The sequence below is a fragment of the Rutidosis leptorrhynchoides genome, chromosome 1 (assembly GCF_046630445.1).
Source record: "Rutidosis leptorrhynchoides isolate AG116_Rl617_1_P2 chromosome 1, CSIRO_AGI_Rlap_v1, whole genome shotgun sequence".
NCBI classification, from domain to species: domain Eukaryota; kingdom Viridiplantae; phylum Streptophyta; class Magnoliopsida; order Asterales; family Asteraceae; genus Rutidosis; species Rutidosis leptorrhynchoides.
Genome location: NC_092333.1, coordinates 718,067,138 through 718,085,441, shown reverse-complemented (window position 1 = coordinate 718,085,441; position 18,304 = coordinate 718,067,138). Strand labels below are relative to the sequence as shown.

The 18,304-nt window shown below is 33.2% G+C and overlaps 3 protein-coding genes across 6 annotated transcripts; all 3 read right to left on the bottom strand.

Moving 5' to 3' along the window:
* Positions 1-1,547: 1,547 nt before the first annotated feature.
* LOC139886265 (F-box protein At2g23160-like) lies at positions 1,548-5,170 on the bottom strand. 4 transcript variants are annotated; one of them, XM_071870031.1, is made up of 3 exons: positions 4,464-5,170; positions 2,271-3,664; positions 1,548-1,698 (listed from the first exon to the last, which is right to left on the bottom strand). In XM_071870031.1, the coding sequence occupies exons 1-2, from the start codon at positions 4,648-4,650 to the stop codon at positions 2,292-2,294; spliced, it is 1,560 nt and encodes a 519-aa protein (XP_071726132.1). In that variant the 5' UTR covers positions 4,651-5,170; the 3' UTR covers positions 1,548-1,698; positions 2,271-2,291. The 4 variants fall into 4 exon arrangements, with proteins under 4 accessions (XP_071726132.1, XP_071726131.1, XP_071726134.1 ...); XM_071870030.1 differs by lacking the exon at positions 1,548-1,698 and having other exon boundaries at positions 2,153-3,664; positions 4,464-4,683; positions 4,840-5,170; XM_071870033.1 differs by lacking the exon at positions 1,548-1,698 and having other exon boundaries at positions 2,153-3,664; positions 4,464-4,585; positions 4,879-5,170.
* A 3,386-nt stretch (positions 5,171-8,556) lies between these two features.
* On the bottom strand, positions 8,557-9,399 carry LOC139854567 (uncharacterized). The gene has a single exon (XM_071843869.1). It carries the CDS (start codon positions 9,397-9,399, stop codon positions 8,557-8,559), a length of 843 nt encoding a protein of 280 aa, XP_071699970.1.
* Positions 9,400-11,147: 1,748 nt separating this feature from the next.
* On the bottom strand, positions 11,148-15,376 carry LOC139854559 (probable LRR receptor-like serine/threonine-protein kinase At2g16250). The gene is made up of 4 exons (XM_071843861.1): positions 13,485-15,376; positions 13,201-13,329; positions 12,181-12,203; positions 11,148-12,053 (listed from the first exon to the last, which is right to left on the bottom strand). Exons 1-4 carry the CDS (start codon positions 15,374-15,376, stop codon positions 11,431-11,433), a joined length of 2,667 nt encoding a protein of 888 aa, XP_071699962.1. The 3' UTR covers positions 11,148-11,430.
* Between the last annotated feature and the right edge of the window lie 2,928 nt (positions 15,377-18,304).

The following is an 18,304-nucleotide window of genomic DNA, read 5'->3' as shown; positions in this document are numbered from 1 at the left end:
ATAAAGATTAAGGTTAAATTTTGTCGGAAATTTCCGGGTCGTCACAGAATGTAACTTTAGGCGTTCAAATTAACTTTTCAATTTTAATATAATAATTAAAAAAATTCACCCAATTTCTTGATGGGATTTATCTTTTTTTTTTTTTTTTTTTTTTTTTGCCGCGAGTGTCGAGTTAGGTTTCTCCGTCATCGTCATTTAACTCGAAATAATTTTACAAAAAACTACGCAAATAATTATATTCGAAATAGATCTTTTTTAAAGAGAAACACTTTAAATAATTTCTAAATATAATAAATAAATCCAAGTAACTACATCAATTGGATGGTTAGAGTAACTGATACCTTAGTGATTATAAGGGAAATGACTTTAGTTCAAGTCCCTTTTTTTTTTTTTGCCGCAATTTTTTACACAATTCTCTCTCGAAATTAATTTTATAAAAGGCGTTAAAATATTGCACCGAAACGCTTAGGCCATTAGGGCCATTAGGTATATTTGTTTTCATTAGAGAGTTAAAGAAAACACTATACTACAAACAGGTAACAAGCAACGTATATTCAAATGTAACCGCCGTAATGCTCGGTTCGAATTCTTTCTAGTTAAATACAGTAATGATTAACAGACCGTGTACTTACTGAATTAAAAGGTCATAAAATAGTGAAGATAATTTGGTTAGCACTGTTGACGAAAGAGTATATGTTTCATTAAAAAAAAAAAACCGAAAGTTGATCCACTGCGGGAATCGTAAATGGATGGAGTTGACTTCATTTTCATGTCCAATCAGTTTTAAATTTTATTTATAGTTTGTGTTGTGCATGAACCGCGTCTATTTCGACCCGTTATAAATTAGAAAACCTTAGTTTCGGTTCCAAAGTACTAAAGTTTAGGTTCCATTCGGTACTATACCGAAAATACCATACCGAAAATACCACTACCACTTTCTAAGTTTGGTTCAATATTCGGCTCTTGATTTTAGACAAATTCGGTTTTGCTACTTTCGGTTTCAATAGGGTACCCGTACCTATCTCAAACCTAGTATAGTGAACACTTAAACAACATATCTAATGCCATGTAATGCAACAAATGTTGAAAACAACTCTACCAGGATATTCAAGGTTAACCTAAAAATTTATAACAAAACGGCATTTTACTCCTTATGAAACTGGAAAAAGGGAAAGAAAAAGAAAATTGTTATAATATTTCAACACAACTGATTTTTTCATTAATTGTCACTACTAGCTCACAATAATACAAGCAGGTCTAAAACAGGTCTAACTTATCTGACTTCATAATCCTGCGTGTCATATAATAAGCTACTATCATTCATATCATCAGAATTCATATTCATAATTCTTCTTTAAAATTTCATAATTCCGAAACTAAATTTTAGGTCAAACATGTTACATCACGTCCACTAATTGGATACGCAAGCGTGGACACTTGTATAATTACAAAGCAAAATAATAAAAATAAATAACATAACATATATTCAAAATAATTAGTATAAGCAAACACAAGTTATTATTATTATTGTAACAGAAAAAACCCTTGAAACTGGCCTGAAAAAACAAAAGAACTCTGCGGCCAGCTACTAAACAATTATATAAGCTACTTGTCCCGGAATGCTTTAAGCTAATCGGACCAGGTCCACCACCTGCTGCCGCCGCCATACCAGCCATGTCAGTCGAACTCTGCCGCCAGCTACTAAACAATAATTGCATATATACACACATTATTAACTGAAACTTTTTCAATGAGCTACTGGCAAATATATAATGCAGACCAAAAAAATGTTTAGTAGAAAGACTAGAATGTACCTGGTAAACAATCAAATTCAGACTGATTTATTCTAGGATCTTAAATGAAGCAATCGAATCTTTAATCTAGTTGTAACAACAACAAATTCTCAAATTTTGACTAAAAGTCAGAGGTTTCAGAAAAGTCAAACTAATGAAAAAATCTTCAATCTAAGTTTAAAACACTGAATTCAAAAACGAAAACATACTGGATCGCTCTGCCATCATATTTTAACTTAAATTTGTGCTTGAAACAACAAAAACTATAGAAAATCCAAAATGAAGGTAAGAACAGAGAGGCCGAATCATAGAAAAATTTCTGGTTATGGGTTAGCCCTGTAAGAATTGTGAAGCAAACACATTTGAAGGCAAAATGAATTACAAACCTTGAAAAACTGATATCAAGAACAAGATGTATTTATCTTCACTATAAATGAAAATTAAACATGCTTATCATTCATGATAAATAAAGTTTACTCATGATATCAAGAGAAGCGATCATCCGTTGATTGAACAACGGCGGAGGATGGAAGAAAACGTAGGTTGATACAGTCGAATATCTGCTCTAGCTGGTGGAAAACCCTGATAAATAAAGTTTGCTTCATGCAAAACGCCGTGTTTTAAACGGTAAATAAACAAGCGTCTCCGACAATTGTCTGTTATTAATAAGTCGCCTGCATCATCCTTGTTGTTCCAGTATCCTATAACCTTTATAAACATATTAAGAGGAAGAGGCGGTTTTTTATCGAACCGGCAATGGAGGACCCAACATTTTGTTTTATAATTCAGTAACCACACCTCTATGAAGCACGTGCGCCTGATATCATCATACACAAGTCCAACTTGACCATCTAGATCAACCAAATGCTCCCTATACCGATCATCAAGTGTATTAGGAGGATCTATCAACCCAAATTCCTCTTTCATCATATCAAAACATACTAGTTTCTTTGGTGCACCACACGGGCAATACTTAAGATGATAACCAGCCAACCAGTGCAAACATCCATTAGCAAATACAGCTTCACCACTTATGGGATACGCTGGAACTGCGGGTATCTCCCGCCATGATGATGACGATGATGATGATAATGAGTTGGCGGTGCCACCCAATACAACATCATGTACCATGGTGCATAAATCCTCCTTCACCACATCATCATCGTCATAATACGACCTAATCTTGTCTTGATTTCGAAGCACAACACACACCATTTTGTATGTATTGGTAGAATCATCAAAACCAAGCCCGCATGCCTCGCGTTCTTGAAATGCTGATGATGTACATGACCAAATTTTGATGGGTGGCAGCTTATAACATTCTTTCTTTAAAGGATTGATCACAAGTAAAACGGTGGTGCCGTCGTCGACGTTGTTATCTTGTGATGAAAATATCAGACCCTTGCAGGAACCTAGAATTATGTCAAATTCTGTAAAAAATCTAGGACCCCAATTTTTACAGTCAAACTTCATATACGGTGTTGGTGGATCCTGCTTTGTTGTGATCACCACCTCTTCATGACTAGTTGCAGCAGATTTTTCTTCTTCTGGTTTAGTTACCAACATAGTGAGTGATGCAGATGCATAAGGATATAGTTTTAAATTGAACATGATGAGCATCGTGGGATCATCATTCATAGCAGCTCGTTTGGCATTATGCATGATGATTTCAAGGTACGGGTCGTTAATATAGTTGCACCATACCTTGCTTACACATTGAAAACAAGCCAAAGATTTTAGAGGCATTCTAGACAGGATGTTGTATATGTTGTCAACCGGCAACTCATCATCACCCATAATTTTATTTTTTGCCGACACAACACGGGTTGATCTTTTTTGTTTTTTATGATGATGATAAATAGAACCCCCACCTGCAATGCAATGCAGTGCAATACATCAGAATTTATAATTGATTTTAATTTTTAACAACCAAAAAACAAAACTTCACGAATTGAATACTATCTATTGAATTGAATACTACAAGGGTGGTGGTGAATAAGGTAGAGGTGTTGCTAGAAGCATCACACACACACACACTGGACTGGCTACTGTTGCAGCAACCATAGATACTTTTTTCATCACCATATCATCTTTTTGAAAATTATATTTTAAAGAAAAAGCTAACGTTTGGAAATAAGTTAACTAACTAACTACAAAAATCCTATGTTGTTCCATGTGGTGATGAAGAAATATGTGCAAGGCATACGCCAGATGATCACAAAGGAGGGGGTACACCATCATTTATCAATCAATCAAGCATATATATAAGAGAAACATTAACAATCTTATCAACAACCAATTACCAAAACCAATTAGAGTGGTTTATCAACAACAACAATCAAATCAGCAAAAATTTCGAATCCTCGTATAATTAATAATAGTAGATAGTAGATTTAGCCATTAAAGAAAAAAGGCAAGATATAATATGATCAGAAGAAAAGAAAAAGGCAAGATATAATATGTATATGTGTATATATCGAAAGAGATTAATAGTAGATTTCTCCATTAATTAATTAATATGAGCTAGCTAGCTAACCTTGGCGTTTTGCATACCGGAGTTGTTTCATCAAATCAAACAATTCATACATACATAATACCCAATTCACATCACATTTCACATCTATTTAGTAAAATAAAGACACAAACTTTAAGCACAAAAAACATACTTACATATAAATTTCTTACTTGAAGTTTGCATCTTTTTCGGAGGGTTGTGGGCGAGATTGTGGCCAGACTTTGCCTCTTTTACTTTTCTTGTTCTGTTAGTGTTGTTGCAACAACGGACGATGGGGCTTGCTTGTTCCATGTGGTGATGATGAAATATGTGCAATGCATAAGCCAGATGATCACAAACCATCAATCAATCAATCAATCAATCAATCATGTATATCTAAAAAAAAAATAAAGTAACAACTTTATCAACAACAACCCAAGTACTAAAACCAATTAGAGTGAATATGAAGTTTAATAAAGACAAATTAAATATACCAAGTCAATATATAACAATTAAATCATCAGAAAATTCGAATCCTCATATAAAAATCACCAATTAGAAAAAAATAGAGTGACTATAGGAAAATTATACTTGAATCGATTGTAAATTTCTTCAGTCGCCTGCAAATCAAGCCCTGCTACTTGTGAATCGTTCTACGATTCAGAATCGAGAGGCGTAATTAATTATTGATTCTCACTTGTAGTAGTTGCGATTAATTATTACTTCAAGCAACTCGATACCTCTAGTGCAATCGATTGAAGATGTTGGTACGAATTAGATTTGAATTCGGTTTTTAACCGAAACCTAACCGATTTCTAATTGGGTTTTTGGTTTGGTTCGGTTTAGGTATTAGAATTTGAATTCGATTTAGTTTGGTTTTGGATTTTACTTTTAAAGTTAAAAAAAAAATGGGAAAGCCTACCGAAAATCAAACCCATGAATAATCATAATTACGATTTGATAGATATACGAATTTGGTTAGAATAATTGGGCCGTAACATTATTACAAAGTCTTTACTTTTACGGGTAAAAGATAAAGATGAAAAGAATTTTATTTTCAGCGAACTCAATAATTTAGGTTTAAGTTGTGAAGTGAATTGAATTGTTAGTGGGATAGCCAACTTTAAGGGGCTTAAATTGTTGTTGAGCTCACTAATATTTTAGTACTAGAGATGTCATCGGATTGGGTTCGGGTCGGATTTAGGAAATCTCATATCCGAACTCGATTAAAAAACCCCTTCCCAATCTCAGACTCGGATCCGCCGGTTCCCTATTTTTTTTACAAACTAGTGGGTAAATGGTTTCCCCACGGGTGTTCAGGTCCCATTTACTTACAAACTATCGGGGTAAACAGGTTTTCTCACGAGTATACGAGTCTTAATTTGGTATACGGGGCAGGTAATTAGGTATACGGTTCGGGTAATCGGGTATAGGGGCCGAGTAAGCGGGTATACGGGGGTATTTGGACTCGGGTATTTTTCGGGTATACTGGCAGCGTAATCGGGTTTGTGTTTAAACCCATGCCCAGCCCGAGACCCATTTACCGACCCGGACCAGGCCCAAAAATATTGGATTTCGTGTTTTCCCATCGGGTATGGGTTTTTTGACCATCCCTATATTTTACTATCTTTGAACAACTAATTTATATTGCTGGACAGTAGGCCTTTTGGCCTTCTACTTTTCGGTATATTCGACTCGAATGTTATTTTCGATACAAATTTTGACTACTTTTGGAATACATTTGCGTAAATATCTATACTTTTCAGTGTTATTGTTTTACTTTTTGGTATACATTTGTACCTATCTACATTATCGTAATCCTATTTCGGTGTATATTTGTAATTTTGTACACTTCGGTATCGCCTAAAAAGCTTTGTTTTTTATTTGTGTAAAAGTTGTTACTTTTTTGTATAGTACCGAAAATTCTATTGTGATCACATTTTATAAATAACTTGCATGTGAAAGTTGTTGACTAAGATTGACAGCAAGCACGCCAATTAAGTCTTATGTCTCTATATATCTATCTTTTATCTTATATACACCTATCTATATATTTATACATCTATATCTATTAATCTATCATATTTCATAACATAACATTAAATAAACTTAGTCACTTTAAGCTACCTTGTTAATTGTAGATTAATTTGGCTTAATAATTATGTAATAACTAATTACACAATAATTATCAAAATATGTCGGTTGCACGACCTATTTTTCCAATATGAACTGTTTGCAAGTTACATGATTGCTCTCTCGAGATATAATGAGTGATTAAGTCAGTTTGTATGCGAGTGGGAGATGTTGGAACTTGGATATGGTTTGATCCGTATCCAATCCGTCCACTAACTACCTTCATAGCTGATACAGTGTATTCATGATGATAGTAATTATGTATTACTAAATAATCATTAAATTAGTTGTTAATGAGATATAAGTATCCATTATGTGTAACATTTATGGTGGCCTTTTCACTAACCTTTCTGATTATTATTAGTTCACTATATAATGTGTTTTATGCATGAGAAATAGTGATACAGAAATATGTGATCAAATACACTAAACACACACGTGAGAGAAACTACGAGAGAGACAAGACAATGTTCTTGTTAAGTTCGTGTATGGGGCAAACTAGATTGTGAATCTTAGGTTGTGAACCGTGAAAGCTTTCCGTTTGTGATTGCTTTCCCCGAACGGTGATCTAAACAACGATCCTTTCGCTTACGCTACTACTTTTCGGGTATATGTCGAATCTATTCTTTATTTACTTCATGATAGAGATACAGAAATATGTAACCAAATACACTAAACACACACATGAGAGAAACAACGAGAGAGACAAGACAATGTTCTTGTTAACTTTGTGTATGAGGCAAACTAGATTATGAATCTTAGGTTATGAACCGTGAAAGCTTTCCGTTTGTGATTGCTTTTCCCGACCGGTGATCTAAATAACGATCTTTTCGCTTCCGCTACTAGTTTTGGGTATATCTCGATTCTATTCTTTATTTCCTTCAATGCTTATGTTATGTTTGGTGTTTGTTCGATATATCCGACTGTATCATTATAGTCGTTATTAACTGATCGGATTATAAATTGTGATGATCGATTATGCGAGCTATTGAATGTTATAACAATAGTTGGTGGTGATAATATTGATGTTCATAAGCAAACAAATGGTTGTGCTTCATGTGATTACAGTGCTTCCATTTGTTTGGTTTTCGGTTTGATTCGGTTTCGATTTTGGAATTTGAATCGATTTCAATTTTAGAATTTGAATTCGGTTACGATTCACTTTTACTTTTAAAGTAAAAAAAATCGAGGAAACCGAATCGGAAAAACCGGAAACCGAACCTATGAACACTTACGATTTTGTGATGTACGAATTTGGTTACAGTAATTGGGCCGTAAAATTGATACGAAGTCTTACTTTTTGGTATACGGGTGAAAGATAAAGATGAAAGGAATGTTATTTTGAGCGGACTCAATAGTTTAGGTTTAAGTTGTGGTGTGAATGAATTGTTGATGGGCTAGTCAAGTTTAAGGGTTTTGTCGGGCCTAAATGGTTATTGGGCTCACTAATATTTGACTATCTTGAAACAACCTATTCATATTATTGGACCGTAGGTTTATTGGTCTTCTACTTTTTGGTATATTCGATTCGAAAGTTACTTTTCGATACAAAATTTGACTACTTTTTGGAATATTATTGTGTAAATATTTATACTTTTCAGTATTATCCATATCTTATTTTTTGGTATACAATTGTACGTCTACATTTGTACTTTTCTCACATAAAGCTTTGTTTTTATCTATGTAAAAGATGTTACTTTTTGATATAGTTCCGAAACTCTGTTGTGATCATATTTAAGAAATAACTTGCACGTTAAAGTTGTTGGTGTGGTCCCAAAATAATAACAGAAAGAAATATATATATTGACAACGTATGATGAATTGAAGTATTAATGGAATTGGAATATAAAAGACTACTGCATTTTATTCAGGTCTGCAATTGGCTTTATATAGCCACAAAGTACCACAAAAATAGGACTACCCACTACTATCTCAACTAACCAACCAAATAGCTCCACACTCCAAAAGAATCGGTCACCAATAATACCAATTCTACTAACATGACTAACTAATAATGAAATCTTAACTTATACTAAACAATAATTAAAATACTAACTGACTTATTAAACTAGACTAGTAAACTAACTCATCAAGATTATTCAACATTCAACCCCCTAATCTTGATTTGTGTCTTCCTTAGAGCAATGCAGGTTCCTCTTCAATCAAGTTGGCTTCTTTGTCGTTCCATTTTGTGCACTCATTTTTGAAGTGTCCATACTCTCCACATTCATAGCACCTAAACCCACTTTTGTCACCTCGACCCGAGCCTCTTCCTCGGCCTCTACCACCTCTTTCATAGCTCCTTCCACGTCCCCTTCCACGTCCACTGCTTTCACCATACTTATGTTCACTTGCCAACAAAAGCTTATTTTGTTCTTCATCTTTTTCTTCATGACCTAGAAGCCTTTCTTCATAAGCTTTCACCCTTCCAACCGCTTCTTCAAATGGCATTTTCGTAAGGTCCGAATATTGTTCAATGGGAGCTACAATTGGCAAGTATTTCATTGGAACCGAATTAAGAAACTTCCTTACAATCACCTCCTCTTCAAGAGTAGAACCAAGACTCTTGAATTTAGCAACAATGCTATTTATCTTACCCGAAAAATCATTAATTGATTCATTCTCTTTCATCTTTAACATTTGGAATTCGTTTCTCAATGTTTGTAACCTTGCTTTTTGAACCAATTCAGCCCCTACATATCGAGTTTTGATTGATTCCCAAACTTCTTTCACATTCTTGTGTTTGGAAACTTGCAAAAGAACATCTTCGGGTAGGGTTTGATAAATTATACCTTTGGTAGTATAATTTTTCTTCTCATCAACCTCATCTTGGGTGATAGCATCCCAATGGCCATATGCCCTTAGAACCGTTTCAATCATAATGGACCATGTGGTGTAGTTAGTCTCGGTTAATTTTGGACATTGAATTGGTACGGTTCCTTGCTCACGAACGGTTAGAGTCCCATCGCTTGATGACATCTTTTTTTTTTTTTGCCTTTTAATACTTGCTGACTTCTTTTAAAAATATTTTTTTTTGCTGCTTTGTACTGCTTTTTTTTTTTTGCTTACTCCTTGTTGTAAACTGCTGATATTTCTTGGTACCACTTCCTGCTATCTTCTACTGCTTTTTTGCTTATATTTGCTGCTAATTTAGACGTCTTTCTGCCGAGTTTACTGTTGTTATCTGCTTCTTTTTTTACTGCATAAATCTGCTGCAACTGGCTGCTATTTTCTGCTCGTTTACACTGCTTTTAGACTGCTATTGTTGACTGCAAATTGCTGAATTATCAGCCTGCTACTCTGCTACTGCTACTGCTTTTCTTTCATAGAATTGAGCCTAAGCTCTTGATACCAATTGTTGGTGTGGTCCCAAAATAATAACAGAAAGAAATATATATATTGACAACGTATGATGAATTGAAGTATTAATGGAATTGGAATATAAAAGACTACTGCATTTTATTCAGGTCTGCAATTGGCTTTATATAGCCACAAAGTACCACAAAAATAGGACTACCCACTACTATCTCAACTAACCAACCAAATAGCTCCACACTCCAAAAGAATCGGTCACCAATAATACCAATTCTACTAACATGACTAACTAATAATGAAATCTTAACTTATACTAAACAATAATTAAAATACTAACTGACTTATTAAACTAGACTAGTAAACTAACTCATCAAGATTATTCAACAAAAGTAGTTGACTAAGTTTGAAGGCAAACGCGATAATTATTTCTATTATCAATCTATCTTAATTATATACGTAGTATACATTATATTATATATGTATTAGAGTCATGGATATTAACTCTTAAACATCTGTTTCACTTAACTTCATACTAGAGCACTAGGAGTCGTGACATTGGGCTCAGTGTTAAATCTCAGTGTTCGGCTTAACACTGAGATTTAACACTGAGGTCAAAATAGGGGAAAATCGTTCAGTGTTAATTTTCAATGTCAAATTCATTATTTAATTATTATTATTATTTAATTTATTTTTATACTTTTATTTATCATCTAATTATCATATTTAACTAACAAAAAATATAATATAAATAAGAATAAGTATTATTGTAATTTAAAAAAAAAAAGGACCAGTTTTTTTATAAAAAAAAAAATCAACCCTTTTTCCATTTTTTAATGGCTCAAATGATACTTGGCCCAATTTTTATTTATAACGCTAATCTGCAATCACTTTCATCTTCACCCCATCTTCACCTTCATCACCACCTGCAACCACACACAAAGAAAACAAAGAAAAGAAAAAGCAAAGAGCATCTGAAATAAATAATGGAAAAAGAAAGAAAGAAAGAAAGAAAAAGAAAAGGAAAAGAAGCATTTAGTCGCCCACCCGACGGTAAGCTCCAACGCCGACTTTTAACGGTGGTTTAACGTTGGCGGGGAGTCAACACCACCACCGTCTCCGACGTTAAATTCGGAAAACGGTGAACAATTGCAACGACTCCAAGTGCTCTTATTCTTACTTTTTGAGTTCAGTTACAGCTTACAAGTTCAACTATGTCCAGGCAGCCTTATCGTTCGTGCTTATTTTTTGGACATATTTATATGCGACTCTAGGTAAAGTATATAATAGTGTTATAGAGACAACACTTGAAACTGGCATGAAAAAACAAAAGAACTGATAATTATCTCAATTTTTTTCTCTCCAAAATCAGACAGAAACAAGATCCATTACAATTTACAATTCCACCCGCCAAAATTACAACGAGAAAAATCGCTTGCTTTCAATAATAAACAATAGAACAAGCCCAAGAAACCGAAACAAAGTTTCAAAAGAAGGTTAATTTGCGGTTAAAACCCGCCGTTTCTATCTCTGTATATCGACACCCACATGCAATTTACGTCTCTCTATCAAAAAAAAAAAAAAAAAAAAAAAAAACATCTTTTTTGTCATCATCAATAACTATTACTATTGTACATGAAACTAAAGGGGTGAGGATGGGTGGGGTGCATTATTAACAAAGAATCATCAATATGTTCATCAACGGATGTCATCATTCGATCTTTCCTCATCTTGTGGATCCAATGGTTCAGGGAACACGTCCTTCGATTGTTTCCTATTTGACGATGGATGATCACCTCCACCATTATGACCACTCCCCGACTGTGACCCACTTGTCCCCGATCGCTTTAAGCTACTTGGACCCGCTCCACCACCTACTGCCGCCGCCATTCCCGCCATGTCAGTCGAACTCTGCCGCCAGCTACTAAACAATGCCGCATTCCAAGAACTTCTAGAAGAAGGCGTACGTAGCCTTGCTGAACTTCCACTTTCTTCTCTTACAACTTTTAATGGATTTTCGAGTGCTTTAAGTACGTATCTCATAAGGGGCCGTCTTGCAGGTTTTGGGTTTAAGCAAGATCTAGCAACAACAGCCATGGCCCATACTTCTTCTAATAAATCTTCATCTATGATTAAAGACGGGTCCACAATGTTTGTCACAAGTTCTTTATCGTATATGTTTATACATGGAATAATCCCTTCTATTAATTCTTTTGTGCTTGGATCATTCGATGCACTAATTCCCATTTTGCCCGTTACAAGCTCAAGCAATACCTTCCCGAAACAGTAGACATCGTAAGTACATGTTGCAGTGGCTACACCTAGAGTTGAATTTAATTAGATTTACAATCATCGATTTAAAATATAAAATAAACAAAATTAAATTAAAAAAAAAAAAATCAGTAGTTTTATGGTAAAGAGAACTCGAAATATGATCAATGTACTTACCAGAAGCACCTTGTTCGGATGTCCTGCATGAAACCAAGAGAATTTTCCAGTTAAAACCTTTAATTTAAATGAATTACCTAACAAATGTTCATAATTAAATCATGCAATGCAGAAAAAAAATTTGTTACCCGAATATTTATCATAAATTTTAGCCATAAGATGGATATCCAAAACCACATTGGAAACACTCGGATTTTATACAAAAAATACAGAGTGATAATATGAATATTTGTTTCGTGAAGAAAATATCAGTCGTACAAAGTGTACTAGTTTATCTGGTTCAAGAAGACCTTGATGATATATGAATTGACAACAAAATTGATATCTAACATGCAACAAAAGCATCATAAATTCTTATGATAATTTTGTCCTATTTGGAGATTCAAGATCAAATTCCATATTAGATTAACAGCTTCCATATTTTACACCTTACAAGTTGCAACTACCACATCATCATTAAAATCATGACGAAAGTTCAATTTCATTTCATATTATTACCACACTAAAAACAAGTTCAACAATATTTCCGAACTCTTCAGTATGCATATCCATATTAGATTGCATTCACCTACGTAGCTATAAATACTAACCTTGATATTGATGTATAGCAGTATAGAATTATCATATATACAATCTACAGAAAAAAAATTCAGTTATTTCTTTAAACTTTTTGGCATTTAGTATCCGGTATAATCTTACCTAATGGGAATGGAAAGTACTTTTTTAGTAGCATGCTTTATATGTATTATAATATGATTAGCTAAAGTTATAGCTAATAAGTACAAATTATTTTCCAATTTACGTCACTTAGAAGCTGGAGTAAATTACGACACAAAAAAACACATTTCATATGAAGACACATTTCATGATTATAATATGATTGGCCAGTAATTTCTAATTATAGATCTTGATGTAGAACTATACCCTAAGCGTACATTTTTCTGGCATATAAAGACACTTTTCATGATTCTGATACCGAAATAACAATAATATAAAAGGTTTTATGTTTTAAGTACTTACTGAGGTAATCTGAGCAACCTGGTGAACCGATTCGATTGGCTGTCCCCTTCTTGGATACAAACTTCACTTAAACTCCCTAATCGCACTTCATATTTATCATCAAGAAGTATACTACTTGCTTGCACATCTCTTCATCAAGCAAACCATAAAAACAACAAACAAAAGTTTTAATTTAGCAGTAATTACCATAAAAAGTAGGCTATAAATAAAGATAAGATGCATTAATAGAACTTTTTATGTGAATTTTAAATTAATAATAATAATAAAAATTATAACATTTATACCTGTGAACGAGGGGTGGAGTACATTCGTGATGAAGGTAAGAAAGCCCTTCAGCAGCTCCTAACGCGATTTTTAATCTCGTAATCCAATCCAACGACTGCAAACTATCATCATCATCATCTGACTCATTTTTCCTATACAAAGAACTCGACAAATCGCCATTCGGCATGTATTTATATACGAGAAATTTCCTATTCTCATCCTCTAAACAATATCCCAAAAGAGGCACAAATCGAGGGTGAGATATAATCCTGCTAAATGAATCCAATTCCACCATATAACTGTCCTTAATCCCCGAACTCATCTCAATTCTCTTAATAATTACGTGCACGCCACCTTCTAATACACCCCTAAAAAGATCACCCGAATGACCATTTTTAATAAGATTCACATCATTAAAGTCACCAGTCGCTGCAACAAGCTGCTGATACGTGAACGAATCTCCCAAATTAGAAAGATCCGGCCCCACTCCCAGTACCGGTGGGACCGCTCCTGTTGGCGCTGGTCCCACCCCAGTCCTTCTTGGACTATTTGTACGGTTTTTTGGACAACATACAATCATAAGCACAATAAGTATTATTATAAGTATTATAAGTCCAACACCGACTAACACAGCCGCCAATATGATCCACTTTTTGTTACTTTTATGGTCCTTTCGAGGCGGCGATGGAGTGCCACCTGGCAGTCCAAAATTATCAAATGGTACACCTTGTAACGAATAAAACGTTGCACATTCCCCAATGCTCCTTTGACCGGTTGACTTTTGTAAGCAGTTTCTATTTAAAGATGCAACCTTGCGTGCGTAATCGGGAACCGTACCTTGTAAGTAATTATAAGACAAATCCATCGAACTAAACCCCCTTAAAACATTTGTTATGTTTCCATAAAACGAATTATTCGAGAGATTAAACACTTTGGACGACACATTACCATTCAGATCAAGATTCGGTAACGGACCCGTGAAGTTGTTATTAGATCCATCAAAGAAAGTCAAATTAGGAAGCAACCATAACGAATCGGGAAGATTAACGGTGAAGTTATTATGATCCAAAACCAAAGTTTGCAACTTACTTTGAGAAGAAAACAATTCACCCGATAAATGACCCGTTAACGAATTTGAACCCAGATCAAGAACACTCAAGCTACTAATGTTGCCCAATTGTGTAGGTAACGAAGAAGAAAGACTGTTACCAGACAGATTCAAGAATCGAAGATTCGATAAACCCCCGAATGATTCAGGAATGATCCCAGATAAGTAATTAAACGAAATGTCTAACGACGAAAGATTAACTAATGATCCTAATGAAAAAGGGATTAGTCCAGTGAGTGTGTTATTTGATAGATCAAGAACCGAAAGACGCGATAACTGACCCAAACTAGACGGAATACTGCCAGTGAGGGAGTTATCAGATAAATACAATTCATTTAAATTAGACAAATTGCCAACACTAAAAGGAATATTACCAGATATTTCACAAAACCTAAGATCAAGAACTTGAAGTGTTTTAAGGTTTAATCCTAACATATCAGGAATTAAACCAGGAAGACTAAATCTTGAAGCATTAAACGAAACCAAACTCGTTAAATTCGCGAGAGAATCGACTGCAAATTGAGGGTTTTTTCTACCAATTCTTGTTCTCTTAAACCCTGAAATATTAATCCCAATAACACTACCATTTTGACATGAAATCCCAACCCAATTCAAACATGGGATTAATTTAATTGGCCATTCTTTTGATCTTAACCCTAATGATGCTCTTAATTGTAACAAAGCTGCCCTTTCTGCCCTAAATCTTGACACAGCATTTGTTGGCCTTTGTTGTTGTTGTTGTTGTTCAAAGCTACATTTGAACAACAAAAACAACAAAAAGAATTGAACTTTATAATGCCCCATAACTATGATCATTCAACACAATAAACCTGAATCTTCATATGCATTGAAATTGATATTTTTTTTATCTATAATTTAAAAAATATGAAAATGCAAAATTGAGTAAATGAAATGTAAGATTCACTATGTAACACATTTTTCTATCATACCTTGAATTTCTCACAAAACCTCTGAAATCTTGCTTTTTTTCTCTTTCTAGCCTTTTTGTTGCAGGTGATGAAAAAGAGAAAATATATAAAATGTTTAAGAATAAAATAATGGGAACTGAAGAAGAAAAAAAAAGGTGTGATATTTTCCGGCGTCGGAAAAAGGGGTGTTTTCCGGTGGCTTGGTTTTAAAGATCCGGTAGTGCTGGTACACGTTGACTGAAGTTAAGCTTAAAGCCCCTGTGCTGACTTCTTACTAATCAATATTTTTTACTCTAAACATATACATACATACAGATTGGTGTGTGTGTATAGTAGTTTTACTTATTTATCCTATATTAAAATTTCTAAATCTTATTACTGAGTATTTTATACTCTGTATATTATATACTAGTGAAATGACCCGTAGAATCACGAGTTTGTTTAAATAAAACAGTTTAACGATGTTTTTTTTGTATTAAGTGAACGTAAATGCTAAAAGCTTTTAGTTTAATGACTCGTGGAACCACATATTCCGACTAAGAAACTTATCATTATTTTTATAAACATATTGATATACTTATTTAGTCAGAATAAATGAACTACATTTATTCTCCCACCACTTACTTTCAATTTTGATCACAATTATTATTTTTCTTATCATAAAATTTACATTACAACATTTTATTGAGACATGTATTTCGCATACATATGTAACGTAATTAATCCCGTAAAAAAATATATATTTTAATAATAATAATAATAATAATAATAATAATAATAATAATAATAATAATAATAATAATAATAATAATAATACTCCCTCCGTCCGACTACAAGTATCCAGTTACTTTTTGCACAAAGTTTTAGAAAATTTCACTAACTTCATTATCCACCAATCAGAAATCTTCTCTCCAGAATAACTTCTTGTGATTGATTGAAATATCAAGTAGATACTTGAAATGGGACATTCCAAAATAGAAAGGTGAATCATTATCATTTTCATTATTGTAGTAATATCGTTGTATATGTATGTAAATCAGTATTGTTATCTCATCACAATCAAAACAATAACTTAAGTGCTACTGGTGATGTGAGCAAAAGAAGTAAACAATTGTAATTAGTTAGATATACATATCAATTTTTTGACGAAACGTGATTTATAGTATCTGTAGCCTATCAATTAAGAGAAATTAACAACAATAAAAAAATTCCAGTCAGCTAAAGATATATAAAGATAACTAATAGTGATCACATTATATATTCTCACCTTATAATAGCTTTATACCGTTGAGGAGAATTAGATGATTAGCATGTATCGATTATGGTAGTTAATATCATAGTACATAGCTTTGAGAAGAAAAAAAGCAAGCATGAATAATTGTCGCTAAAAAAATTAGGGCATAAAAAAATTAGGCCATAAAGACGTATCACAATAAGATTGAATAACTGTGTAAATATGATGAGTTTTTATGTTTAAAATGGGCTCATATGATATAATCATATTTAATTGGGTAAATATGTTATTATTAAAGTTAAGAAGGGTATATATGATAAAAAAAAGAACCCTAAATGAATAATAAAATATTTAATTAATGTTAATGACATCATCAAGATGGCTTAGATATTTTTCTTTTTCTTTTTGATTTTTTTTAATAAAGAAAATAGTCTAATAATGAAATCATCATTTTAGAATTTTAATAGAAACTATAGATTTATATTTATTATTTGTGACAAATTTATAGGTTTAAATTTAATTTAATATACTTAACTTTGTGTCATAATATGTGACGACCCGGAAATTTCCGATCAAATTTAAATTTAAAATTTATATGATTTTGACCGACGATTCACGAACAAATATTTGTAACTAGACATGAATAAAAATATATATAAGTATATATATTTTATAATGTGATAAAAATATAAGACAAAATTACATGGGGGTCCCTGTGGTATGTTCAAAACATCAACCGGAGTCCAAAAGAATTTTTTGAACTTGAGAGGTCACTGTGGTATGCATTCGTTTCATGGGGAGTCCAATTCACTAACTACCGTTAAAAACTCTGTTAACTTACATCATGTGCAAGGCACAAGAGGGTATTTTTGTATTTATCTATTCTTCTTTCCCTCTCTCTTTTGCATACATCTGCAACTGTTGTACCACCTACATATCACATGTACCCTCAATTAAAAACATGAATACATGATTACTTGATCAGTTTAAAAGCTCCAGATCAAAATACCCAAATTATTTCAACAAATTAAAAAAAAATCAATGAAAATATATCTTGTGAAACTGATTACGGTTATGATTTTAAAACTAAATTCATCTTCGTTAGTTTTACGATTTTATAGATGAACAAGAAAGGGGTCATTCTGAGCCTTCTTTTCTCTAGTTTTATTGTAATTTCAGAAGCCTCGAGTATATTATCTGCGATTAGCACAACCATTTGTGAAGCAAGAAGGAAATTTAACAACTTCTACAAGAATTTCGGTATCTTTCTTTAACCAATGCACATAAAGAACAGGCCAAAATTTCTACTTGTAATTTTATCTCAATTTAATCATCATCATCATCATCATCATCATTTAAATCAAACCATTACACTATTTCATTCTAATTCTAAGTTATTTTATACGATCACAGTTAACCCCAAATTTGTTGCAGGTTTTGCGATTTCGAGAATTAAAAAAAAAAACCCTTCACATCAATTCTTCGTTATGTTTGTTCGTTCAAAAAACAGATCTATAAAATCAAACCTTTGGATTGACCAATTCGTTTTTAGATTCATCGGTTTAGGTG